Source organism: Squalius cephalus (assembly GCF_949319135.1).
Source record: "Squalius cephalus genome assembly, chromosome: 3".
NCBI classification, from domain to species: Eukaryota; Metazoa; Chordata; class Actinopteri; order Cypriniformes; family Leuciscidae; genus Squalius; species Squalius cephalus.
This window is the reverse complement of record NC_137124.1, coordinates 59,487,523-59,497,887: the sequence shown is the minus strand read 5'-3', so window position 1 is coordinate 59,497,887 and position 10,365 is coordinate 59,487,523. Positions and strand designations below refer to the sequence as shown.

Sequence of the window (10,365 nt, the reverse complement as noted above, 5' to 3'; positions counted from 1 at the left end):
TGATTCTTGCCTGACATCTCCATGCATGGAATAAAATCATATAAGTTTAAAAACAACGTGAGGATGAGTGTATCTTAACATTTGGATGAATTATCCTTTTAACAAACTGTTAAAATAAATAAAAAATAGATGCACATGTGAGTACACTAATGGTACACTAGATGGCGACATCGAATACAGATGTAGACTCAACCTTCCTATCTCAAATGCACAATTTAATTTATCAAAGCATTTCTCCGAGAAAAAAAAAAAAAAAAAAAAAAAAAAAGATGATATGTTTTTTACATGGTCCACATTCTGTTTTGTTAAACCCTCATTACCCACTGGTTGCATAATGACCAGAATCTCACACACACACACTTACAAACACACACTCACTCACACACTATCACACACACACGCACACGCAAACTCTCTCTCTCTCTCTCTCTCTCTCTCTCTCTCTCTCTCTCTCTCTCTCTCTCTCTCTCTCTCTCTCTCACACACACACACACACTGTCTGTAATGTTTTTTAGGGCTGTTTTATGAATTTCTATATTTATTTCCAATTTTATTGGCAATTGAATTTGTGTTTAATTAAATAGAGATCAATTTAAACACAGTGCACTTTCAGTAGGCCTACGGCTATAAAAGTCACGCAAAAATGATATTCAGTCACAATAGACGCTTTTATTAGGCTATTATAAATAATCATACAAACAGTATAGTATTATCATTGTGATACTTTAAAGTTGTTCAAGCCGCGACGAAAAAAAAATAGAAACGTCGTCGCGAAAAAGAGTCTTCGCGTGTCGCGTCGGGTCACGAAAGTGATTGAGGAGCGTATAATTATTTTGAACAAAAAAAATTAAAATTAATAAATTGTTTAGGCTACCACAGTAAATTCATGCACAAACCCATTCAGCGGTGCGACAGGTTAAGATCAGTAGCCTACTTTGTTTAGGGATGTTGCGTTATTAATTTGTAACAGACAAATATGGGAAGATTAGATTTAGGCTAGGCTATATCAAGTTTGAGAGTTTTGTGTGACAGAGTTACTGAAGTCCTTAATATGTTGCATGTTACAACATCATCTGGTCTCCCTTGTGGAAAAAAAAAACATATAATGAGGTGCAAGTTAAATAAATTATAGCCTAAACTAAATTGTTATCATGGTCTCTATTTTCCGATAAAGCAAAATGCATTAAGCAAACATAAGCTGTCAGATTTAACTAATTAACTATTCTTTTTTTAACCTTTACATTTCAAGCAGATTTTAGACGTTTCAGTGGGACATTTCTGTTGTTGGGATAGAACAATACAATAAAGCAAAATATTATCATTTATTTTATTCTAGGCCTACCTATTCATAGGCTACATTAAATGATTCGCCACATTTTAAGCATTGAACATCATGTAACGTTATGTCTAAAGTATAAGTCTGAACTAAGCTATTGCTTTCGATCTTTTCCTCAACGAGTTGTCTAAAAGAGAGTGAGGGGGAAAAAAACAAAAGAACATGTGATGATGTTTCATCAAAACAAAGTTGTGTTGTTTTGATCGCGCGCGTGCACCTGTTTGCTGCGGAATGTCGCGACACACTTGGCCCCGCCCACTTACACTTGTCCTTCCATTCTGATTGGTTGATCCAGTTGTCCGTCTAGCTCTATCTGCACCTGACTCTGTCTTCTCTTCTTTACTCGAGAATGTGGCGCTAAAAACAGCCTTTAAACATCAGCTATTTATTCAACACTCAACATCTCCCGCTTAAAGCTCGTGCTCGTGGCAAGAAGGCAAACCTGGTTTCCTTTTAAAGACCCGAAATACGATGCCAAGATCTTTCCTGGTGAAGAAACATCTCACGAACAAGAAGCCTGACTATGGAGTGCTGGACTCAAAGAAACACGGTAACTTATTTTCAGACTCGGACTAAAATACTACATTTGTCAGGCTTGTTAAAGATGTTTGTTCTGTACCTAACAGAACTGTTTGTTTGTTTCATAGTTGAATAGCTGGGTTATTATTATTTATATGATATCATTTTCGAGTTTGCATACATTACGGTTTTTAACAAAAATATTTTTTCGCAGAAACAACATTGGATAATATAATTCACTTTTTTGGTTAATTTTAAAAATGAAATAGTAGGCTAGTTTTGAATTATTATGATTTAATACAATTCTGAATGTACAAATTAGTACAAATCTTACAGTTTTGCGTGGACAATATCACAGATGTTCTAATCTTCATTGTGACTAGTGCAAAAATATCTATAAATGAATATTTACTTATAGTAGTCTTTCAGTTAATATGATGTAATTGAAAATGCATGCATGGTAATTATACAAGATTTGAGATATATACAGCCTGTCACTGTTTAAAATGTGTCAGCTAGATTCACTACATGCTTGTATGATCAGCTATATGTTTTATCTGTCATGATGAGGAGATAGTGATGAGAGAAGGATGAAGATATGAGTTTAGCAGGTGCAGAATCTCTGACAAAAGAGCGGCTCGTTGAACTCTTATTCTCTGGGTTAGAAGAGCTGAAGAGGGATAAACTAGAGCAGGAACCAAACTATTATTCAACAGTATCTTAGAGAGAGATTAGAAATAAGAAAAAGAGGAATAAACCTTATAGTAACTAAAGAGAGAGTTATTTTTACTATTTTTTGACAAAAGTCTGTATTTGGCTGCTTGGGAAACCCATCGGCTCAACTAACTATAACTTGCATTTTGTTTTAACAAAGCCTTTGCCATTTATTTTTATAGTATTATTTTGTTCCCTTACTGTTTTTATTCCTTCCACTGATGATCTTCTCTGACAAAATGAATAAAGTTTCATTTGTTAACATTAATTATCTGCAACATGAACTTAACGACTAAAACATTTGATAATCTTACCATATGTTAAATTCAGTATTTACTAATACATTATTAAAATCAAAATTTGTATCTGTTAATATTATTTATTAGACCTGAGCTGACATGAACTAACAATCAACAGTTGTATTGTCATTAACTAACATTTAAATCAGTAGGCCTAACTAATGAATTGCTCATTGTTGGTTAATTTTAGTTAATGTGTTAACTAACATTAACTAATGGAACCTTGTTACGTTGTTATTTTTTGTCACCATAAAAATTAATTTTGCCACAGGAGAAAAATTACAAATATGAGAAAAGAACAAAAACGTATCCGTGTTTATCTGTCACAAAAAGGCAATCTAGTTTTAAGTTCTATTTTAAAATGCTAAAAAAATGCATAGGAAAACAATAATCTCACAGGAAAAAGCATTGACTACAGCATAATTTGTTATTAATATATTTGTTGGTTCTCTCTTGTTTTTGCATGTGTTTATAATTTCTTTGAATGGCAGCTGCACAATTTGGTATTTTTCACTGCATTAATATCACAAATAAAGCAAACAAATATGAGGGTTAAGATGTACATTTTCCCAGGCCTATTGTGTTCATATGCAAGTTAAATGTATGGTGTTAAATGATACATTTCCAAATTATTTTGCAATGCGGATGTAAGCGTGCGAGACTTCTGGTTCATTATACGACTTATAAGAATGACAAAATGAGTCAAAAGAGTAAATGTAAAACTATTTGTGCAACAAACCACACTCAGAAAATGGTTTGGGTCAAAAATGGACAAACTACCATTAGTTCAAATGTAAAAAAAACACATTTTGCCCAACACTTGGGTTTGTCTATATATTTGATTGTTGAAACAACCCAGCATTTTTTTGAGAAAAATAATAATAATAATAATAATAATAATAATAATAATAGAGTAATAATTGCACTTTTAAACATTTTATGACTGTAAACTATTCTATGGCAGTAAAGTACAATACCTGGAGCAGTTTGCACATTACAAAGATCCTTATTACCGCACACAGAAGAGACTTTTCCAATGCAAAGATTCATGAACCCATTTTCACAGCCAGTTGGTGAACATGTTTGAGTCAAATATTCATCTCAACTGTTGATTTAAATGTTTTATTTAAAGTCCCCCTGTGGTGAAAATCCACCGTTTAATGTTGTTTATGTGGTGTTTTTAATCTGCTTTAATACAAACCATGTGTAAATTCATAAGTCGACAGCATTGCTGAGTATTTCCTCCTTAAAACTGCAGTGAACCAAAGACAGTCTCAAAAACACGCTTTGAAATCGCTGGTGTTTCTGACGTCACAAACTACCTTGTAACCAATCAGATCAACGTGTGATCATCAACGAGTGGATCTCTGAGCTGAGTGAGTGAGTGGAGGCGGGGCTCATTTGCATATTCATAGAACCACATATACAAAATGAGGTGTAGAGTTACATTCCAGATATTTTAAGGCATGAAGAATTTAAGGAAAAAACACTTAAATGTGTCATTTTGGTGATTAAAGATGAGTTTTAAGGGATACGATTATTGACTACAGGGAGCATTTTTTAGAGTGAGTTCATGATTACGATAAAGAAAAAGCGGATGACACCAGAAGCCTCGCACATTCAAGTTACACTTGCTCTTATGTTAAAACTAAGGTGGATAATGGGAAATCAATCATGTTTAAAGGCACATTTTATTATTTCAGGCTCCAGGGTTAATTGAAAAATAATCTGGTGACACTTTACAATAACGTTCTTTAGTTAACATTAGTTAACTACCTTAGTTAACATTAACTAAGAATGAACAACACTTCTACAGCATTTATTAATCTTAGTTAATGAAAATTTCAATCAGTTATTAAAATCAAAGATTGTATTTGTTAACATTAGTTAATGCACTGTGAACTAACATGAACAAAGATTAATAAATACTGTAACAAATGTATTGCTCTTGTTAGTTGATGTTAGTAAATACATTAACTAATGAACCTTATTGTAAAGTGTTACCAATAATATTTGGGAATTATAGAGATTTATTTAAATATTGACCAATGGACTCAGGTTATGTTATAAGAACAATCTGACCATGTGCATTATATCTTCACAGATGTGATTCATATTGAATCTTCAAGCTCCAAACTCAAAGCACTGAATCCTCACGAGACTCTGTGTCCTTCGGGATTGAGCTCAACTTTACGGATGAACCCGATCAGCTCAGGGATGTACGTTCCTCCACAGAACCCGGTTCTGGGTCTCTCTTTCCCTTTCCCTGTGACGTCCAGTCCTCTTTCAGATCCACGCTCGTTCCCGCTTTCCCAAAGAGTCCTTCAGGATGGCAGTGATGGATGCTTCGACTGCCAGAGAGCGTTCCTGAGCTTCTCCAGTCTGACGGACCAGAGGCAGTGCCAGAGGTTCTTCGTCTGCAAGTTCTGCGAGAAGGAGTACGTGAGTCTGGGCGCGCTGAAGATGCACATCCGCACACACACTCTGCCGTGTGTGTGTAAGCTGTGCGGGAAGGCCTTCTCCAGGCCCTGGCTGCTTCAGGGACACATTCGCACACACACAGGTACGATCAGACTCGTGGAGGGAAAGCTGTCGTTTTCTCAACACACACTCTTAAAAATAAAGGTTCTGAAAGGGGATTTTCACAGTGATTTTTATTTGAGAAAAGTGGAGAACTACAAAAAAAATACAAAATTTGTTAAATTTACAGTAAAAAACTGCCAGCTGTGGTTGCCAGAAATTTACAGTAAAAAATACGGTAGCAACATTTTATTTAGAATTTACAGACGCAACCTAAATTTACAGTAAAAAAAGATAATTTACCAATATATTGAAGTACTTATATCTGTTTTATACCATTGTAATACACTGACAAGCATCAGTCACAGCAGTGATGAGTCACATGATGAATCAAAGCTCATCACAAGCAACTTTTCCACAAACTGAGAAAGTTAATACTAATATATTAAAGCTGCACAGTCATTCACACACACTAAACACCATCATGATAACACGCGAAATTTAAAATTCGCAATAAGCATTAATTAACAACATTAAATGTAACATGAAACCCTAATGTACATAACTGATTAGAAAAACTATGAAGAAACACTTATTTCAACAAAAATACATCAAATGTGAAGCGTCACGCAGGGAATTGTGGGAATGTCAACTTAGGTTTTTTCACTTTCTGTTAACCAATTAACAGTTTTTTACCGTTAAAATCACAATATGTATATGCATGACCATAAATGACAGAGTCTATTTTACTGCTATGTGAAAAAAATCCAGCAAAATGCGCCGGTGTGTTTGTCGACCCCAGAGGGTTAAAATCACAATATTTTAATTTTATTTTAATATACAAAAATAAATCTATATATGCAAGGAAAAACAAAAAGCTGACAGGAAAAAGCTTAGTATCCGTTATTAATATTTCACTGGTTCTCTCTTAGTTTTGCATGTGTTCATAATTTCTTTGTGTGAAAGCCTGGACCAAAATTATGTTGGACAATTTGTCAGGTTGCATTGCGTTATTATCACAAATAAAACAATGTATATAAAAAGTATAAACTTGTATATAAAAAGATATGCCTAGACAAATGTACATCTTCACCCCATTTGTCTAGGCATATCTTTGTATATACAAGTTTAAATAAATGATACGTTAAGTTAAATCTGTAATATTATACATCAGTGGAGGGAAATACTGTTCTGGAAGGAATATGTCACTCAAACATTTGTCATCTCGCCCTTCATTCTTAAAAATAAAGGTTTCAAAAGGGATTTTTGCAAAGAACTTTTTTTTCTTCTTAGTATGAAGAATATTTTTATAATCTAAAGAACATTTCCCCCTATAAACAATCTTTTGTCCGATGGAAAGGTTTCACGGATGTTAAAGTTTCTTCATGGAGCCGTTGATGCCAATAAAGAACATTATTGGTGGCAATTGTAATGTAATTACACATTACTACATGAACTTACTATAGTAATAACAGTAAATTATGCGTAATTACAAGAAACTAACCCTAAACCGTAAGTACATGTAGTTAATTAATATTGCTCAGTACTTATTTCAATAATCAAACCTTAATAAAGTGTAACCCCTTTATTTTTAAGAGTGTTCTTTTCATATTTTCTGCTTGTGTGAGAATAGCTGTGTTTCCATCCAAAGTTGCGAACTTTAATTATGCGTAAAATTGGAATATCGCATAAAACATTTGTGAATAAAGCAGCGTTTCTATCACAAGTGTTCAAGAGAACAAAATCATCTCCTTCTGGAAAACTGGCGCAAAATTATCAGTAATAAAACTGTAATTTGCTGTAATCTTTCTTTTTTTTCCCTCCATCATAAATGAGAGTGTCTCAGAGCGTCAGACGAAACACAGTAAACGCTGTCATGTTCTCTGGTTCGGATGCTGGTGTTCAGGAACACACTCGTGTGTGAGACGCTTCTGGAGGGAATTAAACCAAATCATTCTGATCACACACTTCGACTCCGGCGTTTCAGAAACACCAAACCAACATTAGAGATGCTGCGATGCCATTGGTCCGCTGATTACTCCAGTTATCCAATCACAGCTGAGGCAAAGTCACATGAGTTTATTGTTACGCATCGAGAGATTAATTCTGTAAATGTGTTTCCATCGTAGTTTATCTGCATGTCTTCATATCGGATAAAAGCTTTAACCACCTCAACAGAGCGCATGAGTGCATCTAGTTTCCACCCAGCATTATTTTTAATGCGAATTCCCAAAATGTGCATAAACATAGGTGGGTGGAAACAGTTCGACTATACTACCAAACTCTACAATGATCACAAAAGCTAAATTAATCTAAAGTGAGTCTTTGAACACCAAAACTTGAGTCAGTTTTCTCTTCCGCAGTCTCTAATCTTGTTCTCACTTGTGTTGAGTCTTTAGATATTTCTGTTTTGACAATAAAAATAATAATCTGATGGCAAAAGACATTGGTTTTCACTTCACATCAGGTTTGAAATATGTGAACGCAAATGAGATTTGAAAACGACAGCACAGGGGAAATGTAAAACATACCCAATAATGTCTAATAAATGCTATGCATTATAAAAGTATTTTAATGCATTATAATTATGCAACTTATAATGCATTGATGGTCTGATGAATAATTGTTATAGTTATACATTATAATACTTATCTATTTATTGTGACACCTTTAGAGCAATTTCAGATGCAACAAGGAATCTGCTAATATCATAATGCAAAAAAACATACTCTAATAATGTCTAATAAACCTTTTATATATAATACATTATAAAAGTATTTTAGTGCATTAATTGTGCACCTTATAATGCAATAAAATGGTAATGCATTATTAAAAAAATAATGCAGTATAGCCTACATAATGAATACCTTTATAATGCATAATACATAAAGGCTTTAAATAAGTGTATTTTCTACAGTTTAAGTAACATTTTCATTTCAGGTGAACCACTTCTAACAGAATGAAAATGATGCATTGTAATTTTGAAACACAAACACACACACACACACACACACACACACACACACACACATATAAAACATACTCTAATAATGTCTGATAAAACCCTTTATATATAATACATTATAAAAGTCTTTTAATGCATAAATTGTGCACCTTATATTGCAATTAAATGGTTTCATTAAGAATTATAATCACAGTTACAATGCATTATATCTATTCATTGTAACACCTTTAGACCAATTTCAGATGCAACAAGGAATCTGCAAATATTATAATGCATTTGAACTTTAGTGTGCAGGTTTTTTTAATGAAAAAATAAAATAAAATGCTTTATAACCTCGGGCTACATTATGAATTCCTTTATAATGCATTATAGGTAAAGTGTATTTTCTACAGTGTAAGTAACATTTTCATTTCAGGTGAACCACTTCTAACAGAAGAATGAAAATGATGCATTGTAATTTTGAAAAAAAGAAAGAAAAGTATGTAAAATAAGACCTAACTGTGATGATGTAATGTGTCCAGGTGAGAAGCCATTCACCTGCCCTCACTGCAGTCGTGCGTTCGCTGACCGCTCAAACCTGCGAGCGCATCTACAAACACACTCCGAGATCAAGAAATACCAGTGCAGAAGCTGCTTCAAAACCTTCTCCAGAATATCCCTCCTGAGCAAACACGAAGAGGCCGGCTGCTGTTCCTCGAGTTAGAGATGATCAGCAGAACTGCTGTACTGACTGATACACTGAATGCAAACTATAAAGCACAATACGCTGTGTGAGTTTGGCCTTGCACATTTTTTTAGTTGTTCTAATGATGAATTTTCAGGTTATGGTTTTGTAATGGAGAAATTTCTAAGCAAACAATAAAATAATATTTTTCTAATAATATAATATGTGTCCTGTTTAGTATAACAGCTGCCATGTGCTTCTTTACCTGCTCACGACACTAAAAAATGCTGGGTTAAAAACAATTTGTTAAAGTCCCCCTGTAGTCAATATTTTATCCCTTAAAACTCATATTTGATCACCAAAATGACATATTTGAAAGTTTTTTCCTTAAAAATAATTCTTTATGCCTTAAAGGGGGGGGTACCATGGTGTTTCATGTATTCAGAGTTGTTTACAGTGTTAAAGAGATGGATTCTCATGTTAAACATGGGCAAAGTTTTAAAAAAATATTTTGGACGAATAACGGAGAATTTCTGTGCTGAAAATCTTACTTCCGGGTTGGTACAAGTTTTGGCTGGGTTTTTTTTTATCGTGGATCTAATGACGTAGATAAGAGTGGAGCTCCTTATATGAGCATTTCTCTCGGAAAAGCGCGCCCACGCGCACGTCGCCCAGAGGAGAACGAGACCGCGCACATCAACAGGAAATCATCGGCAGCGCTGCATAGGATTTGTTCAAGAATGTCTCCAAAAAAGTGTGTTTTTGGATGTGAGGGAAAGCTTACCGTGTCCAGCTTTCCAAAGAACCCAGTGTTACAGGAACAGTGGATGCCGTTTGTTTTTCCGGGGCAGCAACGGAGTGTAGGAAGTGCGGTTGTGTGTTCTGGCCATTTCAGTGACGAATGTTTTATTAACAAGGCTCAGGTCGACGCTGGATTTGCAAATCGTTTGCTATTAAAACGTGGAGTGGTCCCAGTGATAAAAGACCCCATTCATGTAAGTACAACTGGATCAGATTTCTGTCTTTTGCTGGAAATCAAGCACTACCGCTTGACTCTATAGCTCCGCCTCCAGGACCTCGGCTTTTTCCGGAGAGAATCGGAAAGCTGTATTTTTCTTTTATAAATTTAATAAAACTAAACACTTTTTTGAGATATTAAGGATGCACTACTACTCTATAGGTACTCAAGATTAACATGAGATTAGGTGAAACTGTGCATGTTATGTACCCTTTAAAATATCTTGAATGTAACTCGACACCCTTGCCTCATTTATGTGTGGTTCTATAAATATGCAAATGAGCCCCGCCTCCACACACTCACTCAGCTCAGAGATCCACTGGTTGACGA

General features: G+C 34.5%; 1 protein-coding gene across 1 annotated transcript; it reads left to right on the top strand.

The window, feature by feature from the left end:
• Positions 1–1,624: 1,624 nt before the first annotated feature.
• snai3 (snail family zinc finger 3) lies at positions 1,625–9,229 on the top strand. The gene is made up of 3 exons (XM_079867963.1): positions 1,625–1,886; positions 4,973–5,431; positions 8,875–9,229. The coding sequence occupies exons 1-3, from the start codon at positions 1,808–1,810 to the stop codon at positions 9,054–9,056; spliced, it is 720 nt and encodes a 239-aa protein (XP_079724089.1). The 5' UTR covers positions 1,625–1,807; the 3' UTR covers positions 9,057–9,229.
• Positions 9,230–10,365: the final 1,136 nt, after the last annotated feature.

What these genes read in the sequence shown, in the direction of transcription:
- snai3 (XM_079867963.1), top strand. Translation starts at nt 1,808, where the DNA reads ATGCCAAGATCTTTCCTGGTGAAGAAACATCTCACGAACAAGAAGCCT. An exon ending in GCTGGACTCAAAGAAACACG is followed by an intron (nt 1,887 to 4,972) that starts GTAACTTATTTT and finishes ATATCTTCACAG; the next exon opens with ATGTGATTCATATTGAATCT. An exon ending in ACACATTCGCACACACACAG is followed by an intron (nt 5,432 to 8,874) that starts GTACGATCAGAC and finishes TAATGTGTCCAG; the next exon opens with GTGAGAAGCCATTCACCTGC.